The following is a 27,028-nucleotide window of genomic DNA, read 5'->3' as shown; positions in this document are numbered from 1 at the left end:
GAGCTAAATGATGAGAACTCACAACAAAAAGAAGGGAACAACAGACACTAGGGTCTACTCGAGGGCATTGGGTGGAAGGAGGGAGAGGAGCAGAAAAGATAGCTATTGGGTACTGAGCTTAATATCTTGGTGTTGAAATAATCTGTACAATAAACCCCCATGACATGAATTTACCTATGTAACAAACATGTACTCCCCAAACCTGTACCCCCCGAACCTAAAATAAAAGTTTTTTTTTGTTTTTTTTTTTAAAAAAGAAGAAGAGATTTGTCCATGTGCAGTGGCTTATGCCTGTAATCCCAGCACTTTGGGAGGCTCAGGCAGGTGGAGCACTTGAGGCCAGGAGTTCAAGACCAGCTGGGTCAATGAGGTGAAACCCCATCTCTACTAAAAATTTTAAAAAAATTAGCCAGGCGTGGTGGCACACGCCTGTAATCCCAGCTACTTGGGAGGCTGAGTCATGAGAATTGCTGGAACCCAGGAGGCAGAAGTTGCAGTGAGCCAAGATTGTGCCACTGCATTCCAGCCTGGGTGACAGAGTGAGACTATATCTCAAAAAAAAATAGATGTTAAAATTTATTTTTATTTTAAGTTACGGGGTACATGTGCAGGATGTGCAGGTTTGTTACACAGGTAAATATGTGCCATGGTGGTTTGCTGTACCTCTCAACCCATCACCTAGGTATTAAGCCCAGCATGCATTACTTAGTTTTCCTAATGCTCTCCCTCCCCCCACCCCACCCCCTGACAGGCCCCAGTGTGTGTTCTTCCCCTCCCTGTATTCATGTGTTCTCATTGTTCAGTTCCCACTTATAAGTGAGAACATGTGGTGTTTGGTTTAAAGAATAGATTTTTAACATTCACATTACACACACACAAATAAGTTGGTAAGGTGATGGATATGTTAATTAGCTTGATTTAGTCTTTCTACAAGGTGTACATTGATCAAAACATCACATCGTGCCCCATAAATATATGTAATTGTTAAAAATAAATAAATATGTAAAAATGAATAGGCAAACCACCAACTGGATAAGTATAATACACATAACTACCAAAAGAATCATTCAGCATATGAAAAAATGTATACAAATTAATAATGAAAAAGACAAATACTTTATAAAAATAGGCAAAACTTAATCAGACACTGCCAAAAAAAAAGAGTAGATAAAAAGCACTTAAACGATGCTCAATTTAATAAGTCATTATGGAAATGCAAATTAAAACACAATGAGATACTACTTAAGACTCATTACAATGACTAAAATTCAAAGACTGGAAATACCATGTTTGTTGGGAGCATGTGGAGCAACTAGAACTCTCATACATTGCTGGTGGGAATGTGAAATGGTACAGCCATTTTAGAAAATAGCTTGGTACTTTCTTATAGAATTAAGCATACATCTTTCCATCATCCTGCAATTTCATTCCAGGTTGTCTATACAAAGAAATGAAAACATATATCTACAAAAAGACTTGAATAAGAATGTTCACAGCAGCTTTATTTATAATAGCCAAAAAATTCATAATACATCGCAGGTTGTCAGTATGAAAATAGTTACACCATAGTACACTCACACAATTAAATAGTACTCAGCTTTATGAAAGGAACAAACTACTGATACATGTGATGCAATAACATAGGTAAATTTTCAAAATATTATGTTGAGTGCAAGAGCTAGAAACAAAAAATACACATATTATGATTCTAAAAAGATACAGTTGAAGGTCAGGCAAAGCTAATATTTGTTGATTGAAATAGAAACAATGGTTGCCTCTTGGGGCAGGAAGAATGAGGGAGCACAGGGGAACTTTTAGAGATGATGAAAATATTTTGTCGTGAATAAAGTTTGAGTCACATAGGTGTATTCATTTAACAAAACTCATTAAGCTGTACATTTATGATCTGTGCATATCATTCTCTTAATTATACCTTAATTAAAAATAATAAAAAAATTATTAAAAGATGCAGCATTTACAATTAGTATTTTATTTTGTGGAACACGTAACTTTTAAAAATATGTGCAATTTAATTAACAAAATAAATGCTCTGAGTTCTTTGGAATAAAAGGTAAATCTGACATAGAGCCTGTCCTCCAAGAACATGGAGTCTATAAGACCATTGGAAACTTCCAGAATGAATTAGAGAGCCCCCAGAGAGGGAAGATTAGAGCAAAGGCAAAGGGGAAGGAATGGGAAGGCGTGTAGCTGGGATTTTAAGGGATGGCATGTGAAAGGAAACCGCAGGAAGACAGTGTACCTCAAACTTTAAATATGTGTTGACATTGATTTATCTAATTATAAAACTTAATTTCATGTTTGCAAAATTCAGAAGTAGTGAAAGCAATAAATTTAGTGACTCAAATCTGGTAAATGGAGACTTTTCAGAGGTTTAACTTAAAAATTAACCAGTTTATTCATTCATTAAGCCATTCAACAAAGATTTATTAAGCTAGGGGGATATTCTAAGGTCTGCCAAAATGAAAGACAACTGCTCTTTTGGAGCTAGATTTAAATTTAATTCTTCTAATTTTGTTGAGACAGAAATTGTACAGAAGAGAAAAAGAAATTAATTAAAAATATAATATTCTTTGAGTCCCTATCAAGTGCAGTGACCAAAGAAATGTAGACTTTTTCTGCCCTGCTTTCGGCCTTCTGCGAAAGGTAGGATTCATTAAAAGTGGGAACAGTCATGGACCCCAGAGTTGGCAAAGCTCTCATAGGGCTGTGGTGGAAGGCTGTAAGGCAATTCTACAGACACTGCACTTAGTGTTTGTTTCATAGGCACTGTTTCACTTAATCCTCACAAGGACTCTCTTAACTGTTTTAAAATCAGGGCTGAGAAAGTTTAGCAAATCAGATAGACAGGGGCAAAGTTGCCTCTCAAAGCCACATATATCTGATGGAAGTAGAGGCTGTCCATCTCTACACCAGACTGCTTCTCGACATCTCCGGGGTGCCCTGACGGAAGCATCCTTCACTGTGATCCACCTCAGCAGTGTCCTGCAGAGCCCTCTGGAGAGCCAGCTTGAGGATCGGCTGCTGCAGCCGCCACTGCTTCCTAAAGGTGCCCACGAAGAAGTAAATGATGGGGTTGGCACTGCTGTTAAGAGATGACAGGACAACTGAAACTGGATGAATATGACAAAATAAGACATCAGAATTCTCCCAGATCCATAATATTAGGAACCACTGAATGCCAAAGGGCAGGCCGCAGAGGAGGAAGACCAGCACTGTGAGCAGGATGGTCAGGTACAGCCTGGTCAGTGGCAGACCCCGGGAGCCACAGAGGATCCTGACCAGCAGGGCCAGACTGGACCCACAGAGAACCATGAATAAAAAAATCAGCCACGCTGCAGTGATGAAATCAAATGTCTGACACCAACCAGAGTCACCATCACTAAAGAAGAAGCCACAGAACTTCCCTTCCAAGATGCTCAGCAGTAGGGACAGGGCCCAGAGCAGGACACACACGACCGCTGACAGGTGTCTGGGGCGGCGGCAGCGATACCAGATGGGCCACAGGACTGACAGGCAGCGCTCGGTGCTGATGGTGCTCAGCATGCTCAGGCCTGCAAGGTAGGCACAGGTCATCACAGTGGTGAAGAAGCTAGGGAAATCGATGGAGATGGAACAGAAGAAGTTACTGAGGTACACCAGGCAATTTATAAGCTGGAAGCAGAGGAAGAGGAAGTCGGCCCCGGCCAGGCTGAGAACGTAGACAGAGAAGGCGTTCCTGCGCATGCAGAAGCCCAGGAGCCAGAGCACAAACCCGTTTCCTACCAGCCCGACCAGGGCAATGAAGAGGATCAGGAAGACCGGGATCAGGGTCTCCTTGCCACAAAGCAGAGGAAGGGCTTGGTCATTTCCATTCATTGTTGTACTTTCGTTTCCCCAGGCCGGGGTGGTTGGATCCATGCTCAGAAAACTTCCACTGGTGCCCCTGGGAACAAAAACAAGACTTGAGCACCTGCTGCATATTCACTGATTCTCATGACCAGCCCGTTATGTGGTAATTACCGCCCCTGTTTTACAGGAGAGGAAATCAGAGGCTTGAAGAGATTAAGTCATTCATTAAGGGCCAGGGAGTCCTAGCACCTGGATTCAAACTCATTTCTTGCTGACTCTAAATCCTGGGCTCCTTTCTATTACAAGGTAGATCCTCTGCTGGTATGGGAATATTTTAAGGCCCAAACACCCCCACTCACTGTCACTGTGTCATGTCTCCTGGAGGCAGGAAGAGAAAAGTCTAGGCAGAATATGTGGGGCAGCAAGAGACGGGACTCTGAGTTCAGCATTCTTTTTATCCTGGCATACAGATTTCCACTCAGGGGCCAGAAGAAATGACCCAGGCCATGACCCATGGCCACCCTAAATGACTGAGAGGGGTCCATCAACAGTCAGAATGGAGATCATCATTTAGGGTCATAATGGAGATGTGACTTCTTGCTAGGACAGGTCTGAGGACAGCCAGGCCTGTCAGGCTAGAAATTGCTCAGTGGGTCAGCTTTATGAAAACAGGAAGAATTTTTCTCTTATCCATTTCTGTGTCCTCAGTGCCTAGCTCAATGTGAGGGCATAGTAGAGAGTCAAGAAGTTTGTACCACATGTAAATGAATGAATGAATGAATGAATGAATGCATGGGGAGCCAAGAGTAGTTGAAAATTTGGGCTAAATGGAACACCAACATTTTAAAATGAAATTAGTCACTAAAAAACATACATGTAAAGAAATGAAGAAAATATCATTCCTCATGTTTCCTTCTGGGAAAGCTCTGGTGTATTTGAAGGGATTGCTTCTGCCTACACAGATAGTGAATAATGGCCACTGTCATATCTTCAATCCAGGAAGGGCTAGTATATGGCTTTTGCCCAGCACCCAGAAGAGTTTAAACTTCCAGTTTATGGAGAGGATTCAGGGTTTATCTGAATTTCTCTGCATCTTGGAGGAAAAGGGGGCAATTTGGGAAAAGGAGACAGAGGTGGCAGTTGAGAGTGTCTAGTGTCTAGAGGTGACTAGAGGGTGTTGCGGTATGAATACATCTAAGGTGGACCCATTACTTCCCCCAGATGATTTTGAGCTTTCTTTGCAAATTAAAGCATTTGTGAACAGGATTATTTGGGGAAAGGAGTGGGAAATTAGAAAAAAAGAACCATGTCTACACTGTGCAGGGCTTTGGGGGAAAAGGCATATGCTTATATAAATTACACTTGGGAAGGAGCCCTTACTCACAATGGGGTGAACAATAGCGGCTGGCTGAGTGCTCCTCAGGTATAGCCTCTTTAAATCGTCTTCAGAGCCCGGTGAGGTCAGTACTATTATTAGTCCCATTTTACAGATAAGGAGATTAAAGCACAAATATATTGAGTAATATGCTTCAGGTCTCACAAACAAGTAGGTAGAGCCTGCATTTGAACCCACGGTTCCGGGTCAGAGGGCTTGTTCTTAACCAGCCTTGCAGCCCCATTGCAAGGGTTCAATGCCAACTACACATGAAGAAAGGAGAAAAGCAACAAGTAATGCTCATATCAAATCCAAAATGGAATGTCAAAATTGCAGTTTTTTAAGCATAGATTAAGCAACTTTAAGAAACAGTAAGGAAGAGAAATTAATCAAATAAGGAGAAGAGATGTGAATAGAAGCCAACTGAGAATAAGCAACTGAATGCAAGAGCTCTTTCTTGCTTCAGAAAAACAGCTATCAATCACTCCACACTGCAGAAAACTCTCACGGGCTGGAGGCCTCCAAGGGGAAAGTGAATGTGTCCTCCATGGGGGTGCAGAATTGGCATCAAGGACTGAATGCATCCATCACATGCTGTCTTAGTTCCTGTAGCCCTGGTTGGCCTATTGAGGATATGGAAGAAAACCACTTCTGTTGTCCTCCCTCAGGGCAGGTTGGCCTTTTTATTTGTGGCACTGAACACAGTTTGCACCTGTATTTTTTTTTTTTTTTGAGACAGAGTCTCGCTCTGTTGCCCAGGCTGGAGTGCAGTGGCGTGATCTCGGCTCACTGCAAGCTCCGCCTCCCGGATTCACGCCATTCTCCTGCCTCAGCCTCCTGAGTAGCTGGGACTACAGGCGCCTACCACCACGCCTGACTAATTTTTTGTATTTTTTTTTTAGTAGAGATGGGGTTTCACCGTGTTAGCCAGGATGGTCTCGATCTCCTGACCTCGTGATCTGCCCGCCTCAGCCTCCCAAAGTGCTGGGATTACAGGCGTGAGTCACCGCGCCCGGCCCTGCCACCTGTATTTTTAAGTGTATGTCTGTTTTTTCTTTTATCTCCCTCATTAAACTCAACATTTTTGTTGTGATTGTTCACTATTATATCCCCAGCCTCCAACACATGTCCCTTGGAGCCCATCTATTGTAATATGCTCATTTAACAAAGAAAGACAGGCTTAACGTGTACAAAAGAGTTTCCTGAATCACATGGTGAAAAGCAGGTCCAATACCAGCTCCAGTCTCCTGGGGCCCTGTCCTAGGTTTATTTCTGTTCCATGTCTACATCATTCACTATTTGTGAGGCAGTCTTGAGAAAAATCTCCATGTGAGCACAGATGCTAAAAGAGAATCAGGGGCTATAGAGACTGCTTGTTGCCCCAAAAGCCATTCTCCTTTTCTCACACATAATAATTCTGAGTCTTAGATCAGAAAAAGGCCCATTTCTCAGCTTCCCTTTATGCTAATGGCACCATGTAACCATATGTGATGGTCAAGGGGAGGTGAGAGGAAGTGATATAACCAGCTCCTCCTGTATTCTTTCTTCTTTTCTCTTCTCTCTGGCTGGAACGCTGATGTGTTTGGGAGCCACGTAGGACCATGAGGGTAAGGGTACCGCTTTAGGGATGGGGAAATAGAAATTGGAAGGAGGCTTGATGTTTGATGTCTTGGAGTCATCAGCCCAAGTCTAATAAACATTCTTTTTGATTATCACTATAATAGGTTTCTTTTTAGAGAAGCCAAAATCATAAACTTACATTACACATACCTGTGTACTTATACCTGGGAGTACCTATGTACTCCCAATCCCTTTGTTTCCCCAACCACATTCCATTCTCAAGGCATTTATGATGATAGTGAGAGACTAGTCCAAGGAAGTGACACTAGATGGGAAGGTCAAACAATTAAAAAAAATGGGAGGTGATAGAATGAGAAATTGATTCAATCACATTAATAGAGAAAGTCTCAGGAAATACAAACTGAGAAGAGGCTATGGGAAGAAATGGACTTTTCCTGTTTGCCATTAGGATCTCATGTCCATCCTTCTCTACCTGCCTTTGCATCCTGGGAGGAGACATGTCTGAGCCTCGTCAATGGGCTGTCTTTCACTCAGGCTCCAAAGGGTACACATTGACAGGAGATTGGAGGGTGACTTTTTTTTTCAGGCAAAGGGACACATTGACAGGAGATTGGGGGATGATTTTTAAAAAATTTCCTGGCTCTCTCCCTGCGCTCTGAAGGGCTATGAGTTGGCAGTGGCAGTGTTTTTCTACCTAAGGACATAGCCCTGTCTGGTGGCCCTTTCCTGTAGCCGCAGCTACAGTTACAGTTACAGCTACCGCTACAGCACATTCTGAGTTCTCAGAACTTCTCTTTCTCCTTATCACTTCAGACCTAGCAATGGTAACAGCCCTCCACTATCACTTGCCTTTGAGGGCTTCATCATTCCTTAATCCCTGTTCACACCTTTGTAAACAGTCTCTTCACTAAACTCTTCTAAACTACCCCTCTAGAGTGTGTGATGTGTGTTTTCTGCTGGGACAATGACAGATATGAAGGAAAAACCTTTTGAATAACAAGAAAATCAGTGCAACCTGAGGTTTTAAATAACAATTTAGCTTAGGGAAGTAATGACTTCATTCTAGCCTGCCCCTAAATTAAAATTAGCAAAATCTTTCTCTCCATAGTTGCAGATTTGAATGGTTGAAGAGAAGGTGAGAATATAGGTAGATAGAAGAGAAGTAGGACAAACCTGCTTGACCCCATTCGGATCTCCCACCATCTAAGCTGCCAGCATCCAAAGCTCCCTCAAAGGAGCTTCCTGTCTCCTTTTCCTAATGAATTCATCAGAATGTGGACTAAGGTAAAAACCAAAACTGCCTTTGAAAGAAGATGGTTCTTGAACAAACTCTTACCTTAACACACTTCTTTCTACTGGAGTTGGTGAGTTGAGAAGTGCTTTCCTGGGACTGGCAAACAGCTGAGGATGGGGAGATGCCTGCAGGAGCTGGAGTGAAACCTGATGACTGAGTAAAGCTTATCAAGATGCTCAACAACCCTGTGATTTCCTGTACAGAGGGTGCTGGAAAATAAGAGTATGACACATGAAACCACATGAGATGTTTCTCAGCATTTGCCCTGACTCCAGTCACTTATCTTGGTTTCTCCCCTACCCTCTCCGGCCCCACTCCCTGCAAGGAATCACCATCCTGAAGTCTTTCGTTGCCCACAATGAGCATCTGCAGGAAGCAGACCAATCAAGCAACGTGAGCTTTCATAACTAAAGAATAGTCTGCCCTCTTCTGCTTGGCATTCAAGGCCCTGGCTTACTTGATCTTTTAAAATTGGGTTTATTTCAAATGACACTACGGTGTATAAAATGAAATGCAAAGTCTCTCAAAGTCTCATTCCCCAAAAGCAACCACTGCATACAGTTTCCACTCTTTTTTTAAAAAAAGCTTTGCATAATAAAACAACATTTCTATTTTTGATTTATCAATGTTAACAAGTAGATATATTGAGTCTCCTTACAAAATATAGGGGACTTAGCACATCACATGCACCATCTGTCACGTTTTTCCCTCTACATCATGATATTTATTAGCTAGATTATTTTTAGATCATCTAGAGCCAACCAATATTTTCAGCCTTATCTCCTATGACTTCCTTTCATGTGCCTATGCTGCAGCCAAATTGAGTTATAAGTAACAATTTTGAAGCATTTAAGACAATCAGAAGAAATTATTCACTCATTTATTCATTCATTCAATACTGTTTATTGTTTGCCTATGATATGTCAGGTACCGTTCCAGGCAATGAAGACACAGTGATGAACACCATACAAGATCATGCCCCTTTGCATTCCAGAGCAGCTGGGTGACCTCAGAGAGGGAGCATGTGTTGATTGAGGCGAGTTCTGAGACTCAGCATTTTCTTGTATTATACTTTGGTTCAGTAGGTAAACCATGCATTTGTCCCCAGAAATCTGCTTTCCTCACTAGCAACACCAGGACTTTAGAAAGCTTTAACCTCTGTTACCGTCTAACCTACTGTGCTCTATTATTTTATTTTGATTCTGTTTCCCTCCAACAAATGAAATACTTATTATTGTTTTAAATAGTCAGTGTTTGTTCAGATTTATCCACATAATCACCAATGCTTTTGCTCATCCTCCCATTTTACATCTCATAGCTTCCATTTCTCAAAACGCATTCTTCAGGAGTTCCTTTTGTGAGAGTCTCTGCATGGTACATGCCTCCTTTATCTGTCTGAAAGTGTCATTGTTTCACCCTCGTCTTCTAAAGATGGTTTTTCTAGGCATGGCATTGTAGGGTGATAGTTACTTTCTTCCAGCACATTGAAGATCCACCTTCTGACTGCCAGTGTTACTGTTGTGGCCATCATTATGGTTACTGTTGCAGCCATCAGTCCGGTTGCCATTTGCTTGTGGTGATCTGCCTTTTTTTCTCTAAGAGCTTTTATTTTTCTCTGCTATGATACATTCTCACCAAATTGTATCTGGTGACTGTTTTTCAAATCATGTTTGGGATTTGTGGAGTTTCCTAGATTTTAAAATTATTTTTTAAAAATCATTTAATATGTTTTAACAATTTAATGCTATAATCTCTTGAAATATTACATAACAGTGAAGAACACAAGACCAGGCTACTTGGCATTTCTCCTATGGCACCTTAGCCAGATTTTGTAACTCTGTTGTGTTTGTTTCCTCATCAGTAAAATGGGGATAACATTATTAGTCTATAGGTTTGCTGTGAAGATTAATAATTTAATGTATATAAATGATTTACAATAGGAGCACATAGTAAGTACTATACAATTATTAGCTCTCATTATCACTTTTAGTATTATCTCTTTCTGGAAGTCTAATTCAACATATGTTAGCCCTCTTCTTCTATCATCCTTATTTCTTAACCTTTTCCTTATGTCTCGTCTCTTTGTCTCTGAGGCTGCTTTCTGGGTAATTTCTTCAGATGTATCTTCCAGTTAACTAGATTCTTTCCATTGTGTCTAATCATCTGCTTAATCTATCCACTGAAGTTTAAATCCAATTTTTATATTACTAATTTCTAGAAGTTCTATTTTATTTTTTTAAAATTATATTTTAAGTTCTGGGATACATGTGCAGAACGTGCAGGTTTGTTACCTATGTATACACATGCCATGGTGGTTTGCTGCATCCATCAACCTGTCATCTACATTAGGTATTTCTCCTAGTGCTATCCCTCTCCTAGCTCCCCACCCCCTGAGAGGCCCCAGTGTGTGATGTTCCCCTCCCTGTATTCATGTGTTTTCATTGTTCAACTCCCACATATGATTGAGAACATACAGTGTTTGGTTTTCTGTTCCTGTGTTAGTTTGCTGAGAATGATGGTTTCCAGCTTCATCCATGTCCCTGCAAAGAACATAAACTCATCCTTTTTTTACGGCTGCATAGAATTCCATGGTGTATATGTACCACATTTTCTTTATCCAGTCTATCATTGATGGGCATTTGGGTTGGTTCCAGGTCTTTGCTATTGTGAATAGTGCTGCAATAAACATACGGGTGCATGTGTCTTTATAGTAGAATGATTTATAATCCTTTGGGTATATACCCAGTAATGGGATTGCTGAGTCAAATAGTATTTCTGGTTCTAGATCCTTGAGGACTCACCACACTGTCTTCCACAATGGTTGAAGTAATTTGCACTCCTACCAACTCTGTAAAAGTGTTCTTATTTCTCCACATCCTCTCCAGCATCTGTTGTTTCCTGACTTTTTAATGATTGCCATTCTAACTGGTGTAAGATGGTATCTCATTGTGGTTTTAATTTGCATTTCTCTAATGACCAGTGATGATGAGCATTTTTTCATGTTTGTCGGCTGTATAAATATCTTCTTTTGAGAAGTGTCTGTTCATATTCTTCACCCAGTTTTTGATGGGGTTGTTTATGTTTTCTTGTAAATTTGTTTAAGTTTCTTGTAAATTCTGGATATTAGCCCTTTGTCAGATGGATAGATTGCAAAAATTTTCTCCCATTCTGTAGGTTGCCTGTTCACTCTGATGATAGTTTCTTTTGCTGTGCAGAAGCTCTTTAGTTTAATTAGATCCCATTTGTCAATTTTGGCTTTTGTTGCCATTGCTTTTGGTGTTTTATTCATGAAGACTTTGCCCATGCCTATGTCCTGAATGGTACTGTCTAGGTTTTCTTCTAGGGTTTTATGATTTTAGGTCTTATGTTTAAGTCTTTAATCCATTTTGAGTTAATTTTTGTATAAGGTGTAAGTAAGGGGTCCAGTTTCAGTTTTCTGCATATGGCTAACCAGTTTTCCCAACACCATTTATTAAATAAGGAATCCTTTCCCCATTGCTTGTTTTTGTCAGGTTTGTCAAAGATCAGATGGTTGTACATGTGTGGCATCATTTCTGAGGCCTCTGTTCTGTTCCACTGGTTGATATATATGTTTTAGTACCAGCACCGTGTTGTTTTGGTTACTGTAGCCTTGTAGTATAGTTTGAAGTCAGGTAGCGTGTTGCCTCCAGCTTTATTCTTTTTGCTTAGGATTGTCTTGGCTATACAGGATCTTTTTTGTTTCCATATGAAATTTAAAGTAGTTTTTTCTACTTCTGTGAAGAAAGTCAATGGTAGGCTGATGTGCATAGCATTAAAACTATAAATTACTTTGGGCAGTATGGCCATTTTCATGACATTGATTCTTCCTATCCATGAGCATGGAATTTTTTCCATTTGTTTGTATCCTCTCTTATTTCCTTGAGCAGTGGTTTGTAGTTCTCCTTGAAGAGGTCCTTCACATCCTTTGTAAATTGTATTCCTAGGTATTTTATTCTCTTTGTAGCAATTGTAAATGAGAGTTCACTCATGATTTGGCTCTCTGTTTGCCTATTATTAGTGTATAGGAATGCTTGTGATTTTTGCACATTGATTTTGTATCCTGAGACTTTGCTGAAGTTGCTTATCAGCTTAAGGAGATTTTGGGCTGAGACGATGGGGTTTTCTAAATATAGAATCATGTCATCTGCAAACAGAGATAATTTGACTTCCTGTCTTCCTATTTGAATACCCTTTATTTCTTTCTCTTGTCTGATTTCTCTGCGCAGAACTTCCAATACTATGTTGAATAGGAGTGGTGAGAGAGGGCATCCTTGTCTTGTGCCAGTTTTCAAAAGGAATGCTTCCAGCTTTTGCCCATTCAGTGTGGTATTTGCTGTGGGTTTATAAAAAATAGCTCTTATTATTTTGAGATACGTTCCATCAGTACCTAGTTTATTGAAAGTTTTTAGCATGAAGGGGTGTTGAATTTTATCGACGACCTTTTCTGCATCTATTGAGATAATCATGTGGTTTTTGTCATTGGTTCTGCTTATCTGATGGATTACGTTTATTGATTTGCGTACTTTGAGCCAGACTTGCATCCCAGGGATGAAGCCCACTTGATCATGGTGGATAAGCTTTTGGATGTGCTGCTGGATTCGGTTTGACAGTACTTTATGGAGGATTTTTGCATCAATGTTCATCAGGGATGTTGGCCTGAAATTTTCTTTTTTTGTTTCGTCTCTGCCAGGTTTTGGTATCAGGATGAGGCTGGCCTTATAAAATGAGTTAGGGAGGAGTCCCTCTTTTTCTATCATTTGGAATAGTTTCAGGAGGAATGGTATTAGCTCCTCTTGGTACCTCTGGTAGAATTTGGCTGTGAATCCGTCTGGTCCTGGGCTTTTTTTGATTGGTAGGCTATTAATTATTGCCTCAATTTCAGAAGTTGTTATTGGTTTATTCGGGGATTCGACTTCTTCCTGGTTTAGTCTTGGGAGAGTGTTTGTGTCCAGGAATTTATGCATCTCTTCTAGATTTTCTGGTTTATTTGCATAGAGATATTTATAGAATTATCTGATGGTAGTTTGTATTTCTGTGGGCTCTGTGGTGATATCCCTTTTATCATTTTTTATTGTGTCTATTTGATTCTTCTCTCTTTTCTTCTTTATTAGTCTTGCTAGCAGTCTATGTATTTTGTTAATCTTTTCCAAAAACCAGCTCCTGGATTTATTGATTTTTTGAAGGTTTTTTCATGTCTCTGTCTCCTTCAGTTCTGCTCTGATCTTAGTTATTTCTTACCTTCTGCTAGCTTTTCAATTTGTTTGCCTTGCTTTTCTAGTTCTTTTCATTGTGATGTTAGGGTGTCGATTTTAGATCTTTCCTGCTTTCTCCTGTGGGCATTTAGTGCTATAAATTTCCCTCTAAACACTGCTTTAGCTGTGTCCCAGAGATTCTGGCATGTTGTGTCTTTGTTCTTATTGGTTTCAAAGAACTCATTTACTTCTGCCTTAATTTCGTTATTTACCCAGTAGTCATTAAGGAGCAAGTTGTTCAGTTTCCATGTAGTTGTGTGGTTTTGAGTGAGTTTTTTAATCATGAGTTCTAATTTGATTGCACTGTGGTCTGAGAGACTGTTATTATTTCCATTCTTTTGCTTTTGCTGAAGAGTGTTTTACTTTTAATTATGTGGCCAATTTTAGAATAATGCAATGTGGTGCTGAGAAGAATGTATATTCTGTTGATGTGGGGTGGAGAGTTCTGTAGATGTCTATTAGGTCTGCTTGGTCCAGAGCTGAGCTCAAGTCCTGAATATCCTTGTTAATTTTCTGTCTCATTGATCTGTCTGTTATTGAGAGTGGGGTGTTAAGGTCTCTCTCTATTATTGTGTGGGAGTCTAAGTCTCTTTTTAGGTCTCTAAGGACTTGCTTTATGAATCTGTGTGCTCCTATATTGGGTGCATATATATTTAGGATACTTAGTTCTTCTTGTTGAATTGATCCCTTTAGCATTACGTAATGGCCTTCTTTGTCTCTTTTGATCTTTGTTGGTTTAAAGTCTGTTTTATCAGAGACTAGGATTGCAACCCCTGCTTTTTTTTTGCTTTCCATTTGCTTGATAAATATTCTATTCCTCCGTCCCTTTATTTTGAGCCTATGTGTGTCTTTGCACATGAGATGGGTCTCCTGAATACAGCACATCAATGGGTCTTGACTCTTTATCCAATTTGGTGGTCTGTATCTTTTAATTGGGACATTTAGCCCATTTACATTTAAGGTTAATCTATTTGATATTTTGTTTTTCTACTTTCATAGTCATTTTTTTATTTCTTGATGCTGACTTGTGTTGTCAATTCTTCCTTTTATGTCTTTAATCCTATTAAGCATGGCGATATTATAATTATCTGATAATTCTAGTGCTAAAGTCTGTGTGTGTCTGACTTTACTGTCTGTAATTTCTTCTGGCACTTTCATGTGATTTGTTTGTGATTTTTGACTGTGAGTTGCCACTTGCCTTGGGAGCTTATTTGTGGAAATTCTTTAAGGCTTGAATTGTAGTTGAGTTCTTTTAGAGAGGTCTTCTGTTTTCTTTTTCTAGTTGACTGGAGGAACTTCCCAACATGCTTTCATGTATCAGGTTGTCCTCAGAAACCTCATTTGTCGTTTGAAATTTCAGGAAGACCACAGGCTGTATGAATTTGGATCACAATGTGATACTGACTTATGGTTATAAATTCTCAAGAAAAGCTTTTTGTTTTGTTTTTGTTTTTGTTTTTGTTGTTGTTGTTTTTGTTTTTTTTCCCCAGAGCCAAATGTGCATCAGGCAGTTTCTTGGCAGTTGTATTTCTCATGAATTAGAATACACTAAAGGTTCGGTCTTTTGAAGTCCTGCATTTTCATGAGGTTTTCCTGTTAGACTTTCCACCATGAGTTGTTCTAAACTCTTTCATTCCTTTTAGGCTTGTAGCCATAATACGAAATGAGAATCTCCTTCTGAGAGGAAAAGATAACCATTTAGGAAATGAATTGATCATGTCTGTGCTTCAGAAAAGTCTTATCAGGCTGCTGAATGTACAAGATATAAAATATAGATGAAAACATAAATCACTGGTTATACTTCTACATGGAAACAACTGCATAAATACTTTAGTATATGCATACAAAATATACAATTGATACTGTTTTATAATATGTGGTTTATTTCTAATTTGATAATTATTGATTGTGGGACCTCCAGCATAAATTACAACTCTTTTGATCTCAGTTCTCCATCTGTAAAATGGGATGCCTTACAGTTGTGATGAATCTGAAACTAAGAGAACTCTGGTGCCTATGGAGGTTTCTCTCCTCCGGGTACCAGAGAGAGTAGAGACCTCAGATAGGCCTCTCTCTGAGGCCAAACTTGGAATTCCAGGATGACTCTCATCTTTTAGATCCTTAGTGGCTTCCAGAGTTTTCATAACTATGATGAAGTCATCAACCTGGGCCCCTCTCCATGGCTTGCAGTGTGATATTTCAATACATGTATACAATGTATAATGATCAAATTGGGTTCATTAACATATCCATCACCACAAACATTTATCATTTCTTTGTGTTGGGAATATTCAAAATATACTCTTCTAGCTATTTAAAAATATACAGTAAATTGTCATTAATTATAATCACCCTACAATGCCCTAGAACTCTAGAACTTATTTCTCCTATCTAGCTGTGATTTTGTATCTGTTAACCAAAATTAGGCTATCCATCTCTCCATCCTTCCCAGCTTCTAGTAACCTCTATTCTACTCTCTATTTCTATGACATCAACTTTTTCAGCTTTCACATGTGTGAGAACATGTGGTATCTGTCCTTCTGTGCCTGAATTATTCCACTTAAAATAATGTCCTCCAGACTCATTCACATTGCTGCAAATGACAAGATTCTTTCTTTTTTGTGGCTGAATAGTACTCCCTTGTGTATATGTACCATATTGTCTTTATCCATTCATCTGTTGATGGACACAGGTTGAGTCCGTATCTTGACTATTGTGAATAGTGCTGCAATAAGCATGAGAGTGCAGACATCTCGTCAACATATTGATTTCTTTCCCTTCAGATATATATCCAGTAGTGGGATTGCTGGATCATGTGGTAGTTCGATTTGTAGCTTTCTGAGGAAGCACTGTACTGTTTTCCATAATGGCTGCACTAATTTGCATTCCCACCAACTGTATAAGGGTTCCTTTTCTCTGCATCCCCACTAGCATTTATTTACTTTTTGTCTTCTTGATAACAATCATTCTAACTGTATTAAGATGATATCTCATTGTAGTTTTGATTTACATTTCTCTGATGATTAGTGATTTTGAGCATTTTTTTCATATACCTGTTGTCTATTCCTATGTATTTCTTTTAAGAGACTTCTATTTAGCTCATTTGCTCATTTTTAAATTGGATTGTTGGTGGGTTTTTTTGTTTGTTTGGTTGGTTTTTGCTTTTGAGTTGTTTGAGTTCCTTGTATATTCCAGATAGTAATCCCTTGTTGAATAAATAGTTTGCAAATGTTTTCTCCCATTCTGCTAGTTGTCTCTTCACTCTGATGATTGTTTCTTTCACTGTGCAGGAATTTTTTAGTTTGATACAATCCTATTTGTCTAGTTTCTCTTTTGATCCATGTGCTTTTGAGGTCCTCTTCACAAAGTCTTTGCCCACACCAATGTTCTGATATAATGTTTTTGTTTTCTTCCAATAGTTTCATAGTTTAAGGTCTTATATTTGAGTCATTAATTCATTCAGAGTTGACTTTTGTATATAAGAGATAGGAATCTATTTTAATTCTACTGCATGTGGATATCCAGTGTTTCCAGCACCATACTATGAATATTTGTTCACTTAATGGTGTCCCATAAGTCTTATAGGCTTTCTTCACTATTTTTCATTCTTTTTTTTCTCAGACTGGATAATTTCAAATGATCTGTCTTTGAATTTAGAGTTCTTTCTTCTGCTTGATCAAGTCTATTGTTGAATCTCTCTATTGTATTATTTATTTTATTCATTGAATTCTTCAGCTTCAGGGTTTGTTTATTTTTTTTAAAAAATCCACCTTTTGTTAAATTTCTCATTCATATCATGAATTGTTTTCCTGATATTGTTAAATTGTCTTTTTGTATTTTTTTGTATCTCATTGAGTTTCCTTAAAATCATTATTTTGAACTCCTTTTCCAGACATTTTTAAATTTCATTTTTAGCAGGGTCTGTTACTAGAGAGTTATTGTATTCCTTTAGTGGTGTCATATTTCCTTGCTTGCTTATGTTTCTTCTGTCTCTGCATGATGTTTCTTGTATCTGTGCATCTGATGGAACATTTACCTCTTCCAAACTTTCTAGAATCATCTTTGCAGAGAAAGACTTTCACCTGCAGTTTGGTCTTAGTGTGCTGGTTGGTGAGGACAACTCTGTTTTTGGGTAAGTTGAGTGATATAATCACTATGCAGCTTCCTCAGCTGTATTCACTGTTGGCTCATTGAATAACTTTGGGTGCCTCAATGACTTAGGTTGTAGAAGTTTGTGGGGGTGGCAGTAGTGGTGGAGGTTGTTAAAGTCTTCATGGGCAAGGGCTTTTGGGGTCCTCTTATTCTTATTTCCCCCACAGTGTGGAGACTTAGCTGAGAAAATCCTTCTTGGTATCAGGTCAGACATGGCCTACATGCAGCTGCAGTGGTACTAGGTTCCAGGTGAAGCTGCTTAGAGCATTTGAGGGGCTGGGGTCCTAGGCTCAGTGTATCACAAACCTATTGTGGCACCTGGGTCTTGTGGTGCAGGTTTGCTCTCTGTGTTTGTTTATTGGATGTAGGTTGTCCAGAGAGCCATGATCTGGGACTCTGAGGCACCCTTAGCAGTTTGGGCTCAGGGGCTGGGTTGTAGCTGCAATTCTACTTCTAGGGGCCAGGGCAAAGATCTGGTCTGACTCAGGAGACGAAGGAGTGCTCTGGAGGTTTGGGCCGGGGGAGCAGAATATGGCTGCAATTTGGGAACCTGAGCCAATAGGGCTTGGTGGCAACTCAGGTGTCAGGGATGAGGAACCATGTGGTGACTCTAGACCTTGGGGATGGTGGGGTGTATTTTAGACTCTGTGAGGCCAGGTACAATGGCAGCGAGGACCCTAAAATGTCAGAGCACAACTGTTGTCTTGGTCCTAGGGGGCAAGGAGCAGCACAGCAAAAACTCCACTTCCTGGGGAGTGAAGTCTGACACTTAACTTTTTGCAGTACTCATTGTGTGACCTTTAAGAAGCTCCTTAACTTTCCTGGATCTCTATTCCTCATTCCTAAAATAAGACTAATCCTGTAGTTCTCCAAGAGTGTTTTGAGGGTCATTTGGTTAACTTTTGCATGCTTCATAAATGAAGGTATTGGTTAGTCCTGAGTCTTCTGCATAATAACTGTTTGATATTGAATAAGCTATTTTCCCTCTCAGAGCCCCAATTTTGAAATCTGTTAAATAAGTATAAGATATGCCTCATAGAAGTATCAAATTAAATTGTAAATTAAACAATATAAAGCAACTGGTACAATGCCTAGCTTATAGATGCTTGATAAATAGTACCTGTTATTCTAATTCAAATTTCACTGCCAAGTTTTGAGTTAAATTTAGAGCTTCAACTTCATAAAAATTTCACTGTTATATACTTTAATGAAGAATTTTTTTAGGGATTCTGAAGCAGGGAGCACAAAGAGCAAGCTCTTAACATTCTGGCTTCTGGTTACTGAAATACTTAATATCACATCAGATTATGAAGCGATAGAAAAGAAATGTAACGTTACCACATTAAGCCACTAGGTGGTAGTCAAGGATCATTGCTTTGTTAGTATGAGGTAACCCTTGACTGGCCAGCAGGGGGCCCATGTCAATGACATTGCTGGAAAAAGTCTGGATCTCAAGCCGGCATGTATTTGTGCGTGGTGTGTGTGCCTGCGAGCAAGAGGGAACCGGGAGGGAAGGTGAGGACAGAGGGAGGGAACAGGAAGATGAATCCAAGTGAGACGAATGCCCTGTGAAGTTTGGGAACCGGTCTCTACTCACTGTCTACTTACCCACGCCAATTTTCTTTTGTTTTTCTTTTCTTTTATTTTCCTTTCTCTTTTTTTTTTTGACAAAGTTTCCCCCTACACCCAGGCTGAAGTGGAGTGGCAGGATCATAGCTCGCATCTCCAAACTCCCGGGCTCAAGCCGTCCTCCCACCCCAGCCTCCCGAGTAGCCAAGATTATCCATCCCAATTTAAAGTAGAGCAATGAAGGGGACCCATGTAATTTTTGCAACCTGAGCATTCACGGATGGCAGCATGTACAGCAGCTCCTGCGAGTGTCTATTAATCAACCACTGAAATGCTGGTCTCAAATCCTGATCTACTAAGTCTATGAATCCAGGTTAGGATTACTAATTTAATCTTACTGTCATGTTGCTTAACCTCACTAGTCAGTCCTTGGCTTCCTCATCAGTAAGATGGCTGTCGTGAGGTATTCAAGGTGCACACGTGAGTGCTTAGCACATGCTTAAAGCCCTGTGACATCAGAATGTGCTCTCTGTCATCGTCAGGACCATCTTTATTATTTCACCGACTTTCCCAGTCTTCCACAGGGTTTCTGAAGCTTGCTCCTAAAATCCCAATCCCCAAGGCCAGCAGGGTCTGAAACTGCTCAGCACGTGTCTGCCACGTTAGGCTTTGGGGCAGGGCAATAGCCTGAGGACAGCAGATGGAAGCGCTGGGCAAAGATGCGTGCCTGCACCTGCTGCTATGCGATGGAGGGAGGGATGCCCCAGGTTCCCTTCTGTTCCCGCTTCTCTGTTAGAGTGGATACCTCATGCGAACATGGGCTGGAGACTGGATAGCCCTATGGAAAGGGTTATTACCTCTGGTATAATTCTCTCATTTGTTGGGGAACAAAAGAGTAAGACTTACTGTCCATTAGGTCTCAGTAACAACAACTGATCTCCACGTCTTTCTGACTTTCAGGGAGCCCCAGTGACCTTCATGTCACCCTCTTCTCCCCAGGTTCCTTCAGGCCTGGCTGCCATCTGGCAAGGCCTGCCTGTCTGGTTTTCCCAGGCTTCCCTCTGCCAGTGTTTGGCCAGGGCGGGCCAGGGAGAGGCTGTAGGGACCAGCTGCCAGGGGTAGGCAGGGTGTGTCTGACCCCACGGTGGAGGGTTGGGCAGCCAGGGAGGAGGGCAGAGTGTGGAGCTCTGGGTCAGTGAAGACCTGGGTCCAGTGAAGGCCTATAGCTCAGGAGGCTAAGGGCGACTCCCTGAAGGTTGGGCTGGTCCCAGGCTTTGCTTGTTGGATGGAGGAGACCTGTGGGGTCTCTGTGTCAGATCAGCCCCTGTGTCCAGCCCAACTTCAGAAAATCAGTGTGGGGGAGCCAAGCTTACTCCAATCCACAGATAACTGCACAGTTTGGAGTTATGCTTTGAGAGAGCGAAGGGAAGGGCTTGTCGGGGCAGGATGTGTTCCAGAATATAAGGATCCGAACAGTGTGAGCCGTTTCTCACATCACTCTCAAATGCTAACCTGCTCAGCCTCCAAGCCCATGCTCCGCAGGCCTCTGTGCTCTGCACTTCTCTCTCCTCTTTGCCTTCTGTAATCCCCTTTACCTGTTAGGCCCCAGAAGGCTCCCCTTTTGGGGTGTAACCCAGCTCCTAGGGCACTCCCCTCATCGGAACTCTGTAGCTGCTGCACCTGTCTCCTCTGCTCCTCTAGGCTGAAAGCTCCCTGAGAGCAGGGCCTATGTTATTCATTCATGGATTCACTCATCCATTTCTTCAATGAATATTGATTGTGCACTCCTTGCTACTTGATAGGCCTTGTTTTAGGTGCTGGAACTGGCACACTGGGCGAGGTCTGAAATTCAGCTCCTGACTCCTGGCCCAGTGCTCTTCCCAACAGATTCCCATCCCCACCTACCTCACCCAGAGCCCAGCCTCCTGGATGTAGGTCAGGGAAGCAGTGCCCAGAGCACCACCTTCCCCTCAGGGCCCTGATAGGATATTGCCTGCAGCATTTTCCAGTAGGCACAAAGGGCTGAGAGGTACATCTTTGCAGTTTCCTTCTTCCCCTAGGACATTCTGGGAACCACAGGGATATGCACTACCCTTTCCTTCCTTTCGCAGGGTGGCGACAGGGACCAGGGCCACACTCACTGGGCCTAGGGGCAACCCTGGTTCAGACACTCCAGGCTACATGACCTCAGGTGTCTCCTGTAACACCTTTAAGCCTTGGTTTCCTCATCTCTAAAAAGGTGATAGTGATGTAGGAACTAGAAAGAAATTATTTAGGCAGATACTGAGGGTAAGAGAGTCCTCAGTAAGGTTTCCTTTTAATAAAAAGCAGCTCCTAACTAGTTTCTTTTCTAAGAAAAAGCAACCTGAAGAATCAAGCTGCAAGCATAGATAAGCAAGCTAAAAGCTTACATAAGTAAATACTGGCAGCTGTGGCAATAGAAAAGGGATATCTGGAAGCCAGGTATATTCAACACGGAGGCTCCCTCTTCCCTTTTCTTTGTCACCACATGTGCAGTAAAAAGCAGGCAACATGGCACCGGCCAGGTAGAGACCCCATCTGCATAATAAAAGATTATAGTGGGATGACCATCTTCTTTGCATGCTATGCAAACAGCACACCTGGTTCCACCAATCTCTCATGCCCTATGTCAATCAGACACTTCCTCCTCAAGCTCATCTATAAAACGCCTCCATGCATTTCACCGTGGAACCGGAAGACCCACTCCGGAGCCCCTCTCTCTGCAGGAGAGAGTTTTTCTCTTTTCTCTTTCACCTATTAAACCTCTGCTCTTAAACTCACTCCTTGTGTGCATCCATGTCCTCGATTTCCTTGGAATGAGGCAATGAACCTCGGGTATTGCCCCAGACAAATGGCACCACTTCGATACCAAGAGTATCTTCTCCCTGAGGTGTTTTGAGAATTCTTTGATTCCATGCCTTCAATAAATGGTAGCTCCTGTCCTCCCTGCCCCTACCCCACAAGCCTGAGAACTGAAGTCAACTCCCATCCATGGCAAATCAGGCTCCAACTTAGCAGACTCGGAGCTATAAGAAGCCCCGTCTCCCCCTTCTAGTGCTCAGCCCTAGGGAGAGTAACAACAATAATAATAGTTATTATAACAATGTTGATCTTTTTGATAGCACTTGCTTTGTGTCAGGCACTGTTGTAAGCACTTTACTTTATTAACTCATTTACTCTTTGGTACAATCATACGAAGTGGTATCATTATCATCCCCCTTTTTCAGATGATGAAACCTAGAGAGGTTAAGCAACTTGCCCAAGATCATACAGCTGATAAGTAGCCATTAGAAATCAAGAGACATGGTCGGGCACAGTGGTTCATGCCTGTAATCCCAGCACTTTGGAAGGCCGAGGCAGGCAGATCACCTGAGGTCAGGAGTTTGAGACCAGCCTGGCCAACATGGTGAAACCTCATTTCTACTAAAAATACAAAAATTAGCCAGGCATGGTGGCACATGCCTGTATTCCCAGCTACTCAGGAGGCTGAGGCAGGAGAATCGCTTGAACCCGGCAGGCGGAGGCTGCAGTGAGCCGAGATGGCACCATTGCACTCCAGCTTAGGCGACAGAGCGAAACTCTGTCTCAAAAAAACAAACAGAAATCAAGAGACATTCTGGACAGCTGTCAGGCTACATTTACATATAGTTGGTTGCCACATCAATGGCCAAGGTAAAAAGGTGAGTTGAGAATATATGAACTGGGTCATAAATGATGTGAACACAGCTAAGGACCTTCCCAGGACACCTGGAAACCAGGCCTCTGCCGGCTCACCCTCTTTTTGTGCCCACTGAGTTGTGCTGCCTGGCACCTGAAAGGGCGCATCAATGTTCTGGAGAAGGAAAAGTGTGGCAGGAGAGTAACTGGTCTCTGCTCCCTCCTTGGGGCACACAGGGCTTCCAGAAATTCTCGCAAATGTGCCTGAGCCCACACAGGTGCTCTGAAGTAAAAACCACAGAGCTCACTCACACCCCAGAAGTGTTCCCAAATACATTCCCCCATGAAAATTTTCTCTAATACATTTAACTCTACCCACCCCCCAAAATGCTGATGGCAATTTAAAATGTTATTTTCCATTCTGCCTCTGTTCTCATTTGTAGAACAGAGGAAGCCAGAGAAACATGGGCTGAGGGAAAATTCATGAGGACTTAGCCACCTGGGAGGTGTTTCTCAAGAGCTGCCAGCGTCGTTGGCTCAGCCAGGGCTCTTGGCAACATGGAGACAGAGCCAGGAGGGCAGGGCTCACGTCTGCTGTGTCTTGCTTCATTCTTAGGTTCTGTGTAAGAGTCCATTTGGAAACGGCTTCTGTGCTAAAAACAGAATTTGAGGGCTGTTGGGCTAGATAATTCCTAGATTCCATCTTGACTGCTACCTCCTAGGGCTCATTCATTCATTCTTCAAATATCATGCAAATACCAGGAGTTCTGCAGGCACTGAGGATCCAGCAGTGAATAAGAGTTATGGTCCCTGCCCTCATGGACCTCAAATCCAATGTGAAAAAAGATGAAAAGTAAGAAAATAATGAATAAATGGAATAATGATGCATTATCATAGCTGCCATGAAGGAAATCAATAGGACAAGGTGATGGAGAGTCACTTGGGGGCTCCTTTGGATAGAGTAGTCAAGGAAGGATTCCCTGAGAAGTTTAAGCTGAGCCCAGGAGGATGAAAAGGAACCAGATTTGTCAAAAACCAAGGAAAAAACGTTCCTGGTATAGGGAACTGCGAGTGCAAGTGTCCTGAGGCAGGAAAGAGATTAGAGTTTACTGTGGCTGGAGCAGAGGGAGGGAGAAGTCAGACCTAAGAGGAGGTTTATTCTAAGTGCAAAGCCATTGAAGAGTTCTAAGCAAGGAAGAGGCACTATCTGATTTTCTCATTTACATTAAGCAGATCACTTTTCTGTGGAGAGGAGAATGCCTTGCAAGGGGCAAGGAGATCCCCTAGGAAGCTATTGGCAGAAGTGGGTGTTAACTAGGGCTGGGGATGGCCATGGAGATGAGGGAAGTGGATGGTTTGAGGCAGAGCCAACTGGATTTGCTGAAGAACTGGCTGTGGCAGGTGGGTGCAGGGGTGAGAATTAAGTTTCCTGAAAGGGTGAAACAGACCCCATTTTCCCACTTGGATGATATGGGTGCTCCCAGAGGTGCCTCACCCTCCATCCTCACTCACTGGAATACTTCTGTTTGCTTTTGCCACTTGTCACACTGCTTCTCTGTGCTCAACACCCCAAACTCATTCCTACCTCAAGGCCTTGGCACTGCCTGGGCTGGCTGCCCTGACCTTCCTGTGGTTGGTAATTTCTTGATACTTGGGGCTCAGCTTAGCCATCTCCTCTCCCCTGCCCCAGCTGGCCTTTCTTGAACACACAACTTGTAGCCTGACCCACACCCTCCTCTACTCACTCTATTACATTACCCTGTTTAATGCTCTTTACTTTCATGATCTGGAAAGATCTTGTTCATTTATCTGCTTGGGATTTTCCCCATCTGCTTCCACTAGAATGTAAATTCCATGGGCAGGCGGCCCCTTGTCTGTCTCATTCAGCAGCTCTGAAGGGCAAGGCTGGCTGGGGGTGGCCCTGCAGTGCTAGGCCTTCTCCACAAGAGGGCGCCCACAAAGTTCCTTTTCTGCTTTTGTCTAGAAAATCTCTCCCGGAGTAAAATGAACAGAAAACAGACTCAAATTGCACACTTTACCTAGCTGGGTACACATGCTCTCATTTTTTTTTTATGGTTTTTAATGTTTTGTTTGAGAGTTTAAAACATGTTTTTCTGTGGAACTTCAGATGTTACCCTGAGACAGGGGAAGGGGGGAATCACAGGGACTCTGTTCCCCTCGGGTACCTCTCCATCCTTTGCTATGCTTAGGCTGGCTTTTGCCCGAAAGAACCTGTACTTATGTCTCCACTAACTGTAGCCAGTGATCTCCAAACAATTGGGACATAAATTAACATTTCCTTGATCCTAAGACCGTACTTGGCAATGACCCAAAGATTTCTCAACCAACTGGGTAACTCTGAGAAGGTTTCAGTTCAGTTTGATGAAAACAGGTGAGGGTTTAACCTATGTAATAATAAAGAACAGACAGTGCTGGTTGGTTATTCATCATTGCTCTAATTGGAGGTAGCTTGAATTAGTAGAAAGAGCACTGGGAGATGCCAGATGTGGGTGTGAGTCTTCTTTTGAGTCTTGGCTCTGTCCATTTCTAGCTGAATGACTATAACTCTGTGAGCCTGTCTCCTTCATTTGTGAGGAGGGCCAAGCTTTCATAGACATAAAAGGTATTTTGTAAAGAAGCATGTAGATGGTGGTGGTAGCACGTAGTGTGTTTATAATAATTGCTGCTAGCACAGTCATATTTGAGACCCCCTCACACTTGGACTGAAGGTGCCCCATGAAATGTGGAGTTGAGAGGGGAGCTGAGGAGTGTCTGAATGTGTCACCTAGATAAGGAGGAGGGCCAGAAGTTGGTGCCTGGAACTGGGAAAGGGATCCAGGGAATCCCAGAGCTAGGAAAAGCAGGACAAGAGGAATGGGTCAGGCAAAAGGATGATTCTGGAAGAATATTTATGACTGTTTCCTGCTACTGGCACAGGATGCATTTAATAGTAGGGGGTGGACTGGACATTTTCTAAATTTTTGTCTAATAGGAAGTGTGTTGGCTTTCATAGAGGAAGCTTGGGATATTTCTTCATCATTAGTAGGCACTTGGATTATTTTTCAAATCTGCCTGGTCATTTTCATATTTTGTTCTTGACTCACTTTTTATTCTTTCTTTATTAAATTAGTGGAAAGAGCACTGGACCATGCCAGAAGATGTGGGTGTGAGTCTTCTTTTGAGTCTTTCTTTAATATGTTTATTTAAACATATTAAACATAATTTTTCTATAGTCTATATGTATCCCAATATCTGAAGTCTTTGTGGGCCTGGTTCTATAATTTGCTGTTTCTACTGCTACTGACTCATGGTGGTCTGTTTCCTTGCACACATCATTTTGATTGTGAGCCCCTAGTTTTTGGAATCTTATGATAATTCTGTAAGGCTTGGCTTGAGGGTGCATTTCTGCAGGGAAGATTCCTGATTGCTTCTGTCAGGCATCAGGACATACTGATGACAGAATAGAGTTCACTTTATTTTTTTCTTTTTCAAGGTCCACTTAAATTCAATTGATCATCTTGAGGGTTTTAAGACCATGTGTAAATTAGTGTCATTTCAGAATCCCTAGTTATGCAATGGTCAGCCAGTAGCACTAAAACCTCAGGGCACTATTTTCTCCCCCAACTACCCTAAATCAAGGTGGACACAGACACTTTTCCTTGCTGCTTAGTTATACTGTGCAGGTTTTATGTTCCGTTTGTTTTATTTTTCATCAATCATCCTTTTTCTCAGAGAGTATAGCTGTTTCTGAGTCCTGGCTTTATTCAGAGGGCTCTCTAATTTGACTCCCTGCACTGCATGGATATAAGGATTAGTGCAGAGTCACTCCTTCATTCCTAGTAAAGTTCTGTGTGTAACAGGTCTAGGCCACCAGACTGTACAGAATTCCCCAGAGTGTGTGATAGTTTTTTCCCATGTATTCACTTGGGTCTGACTTTACTTTTGGCCTTAGGTTCCTCTTCCTTTATATGTTAGATCCTCACAACAATCCCCAAAAGTATTTGTTTTAAAGATAAGTACACTAAGGATCAGAGATGTTAAGTAAATTTCCCAAAGTCACAAAGCTAATGAGTTGTTAAGCTGAGATTTGAATTCAAGCCTTCTGATACCTCAAGCTGTGTATTTTCAGCTACATTCATCTCTTTAATTTGGAGGACTTAGTCTTGGGAAGGGTTGTCTCAGGGTTGATGCAGGTGGTGGAGAGGTCTATACATGGCCCTGTGGCTCCAGAGGACGGACCCTTGAGCAGTGGGTGAG

General features: G+C 41.7%; 1 protein-coding gene across 3 annotated transcripts; it reads right to left on the bottom strand.

Moving 5' to 3' along the window:
• Positions 1–1,639: 1,639 nt before the first annotated feature.
• Positions 1,640–19,558, bottom strand: MRGPRX2 (MAS related GPR family member X2). Of its 3 annotated transcripts, none has more exons than XM_054439136.2 (3): positions 19,360–19,558; positions 8,142–8,308; positions 1,640–3,943 (listed from the first exon to the last, which is right to left on the bottom strand). In XM_054439136.2, the coding sequence occupies exon 3, from the start codon at positions 3,916–3,918 to the stop codon at positions 2,926–2,928; it is 993 nt and encodes a 330-aa protein (XP_054295111.1). In that variant the 5' UTR covers positions 3,919–3,943; positions 8,142–8,308; positions 19,360–19,558; the 3' UTR covers positions 1,640–2,925. The 3 variants fall into 3 exon arrangements, with proteins under 3 accessions (XP_054295111.1, XP_054295110.1, XP_054295112.1); XM_054439135.2 differs by lacking the exon at positions 19,360–19,558 and adding an exon at positions 19,133–19,258; XM_054439137.2 differs by lacking the exons at positions 8,142–8,308; positions 19,360–19,558 and adding an exon at positions 4,209–4,335.
• Between the last annotated feature and the right edge of the window lie 7,470 nt (positions 19,559–27,028).

This window comes from Pongo pygmaeus, chromosome 9 (genome assembly GCF_028885625.2).
Source record: "Pongo pygmaeus isolate AG05252 chromosome 9, NHGRI_mPonPyg2-v2.0_pri, whole genome shotgun sequence".
Classification (NCBI taxonomy): domain Eukaryota; kingdom Metazoa; phylum Chordata; class Mammalia; order Primates; family Hominidae; genus Pongo; species Pongo pygmaeus.
This window is presented reverse-complemented; position numbering and strand designations above follow the sequence as displayed.

Bases quoted from the DNA above. Each gene is read 5' to 3' on its own strand.
- MRGPRX2 (XM_054439136.2), bottom strand. From the start codon at position 3,918: ATGGATCCAACCACCCCGGCCTGGGGAAACGAAAGTACAACAATGAAT.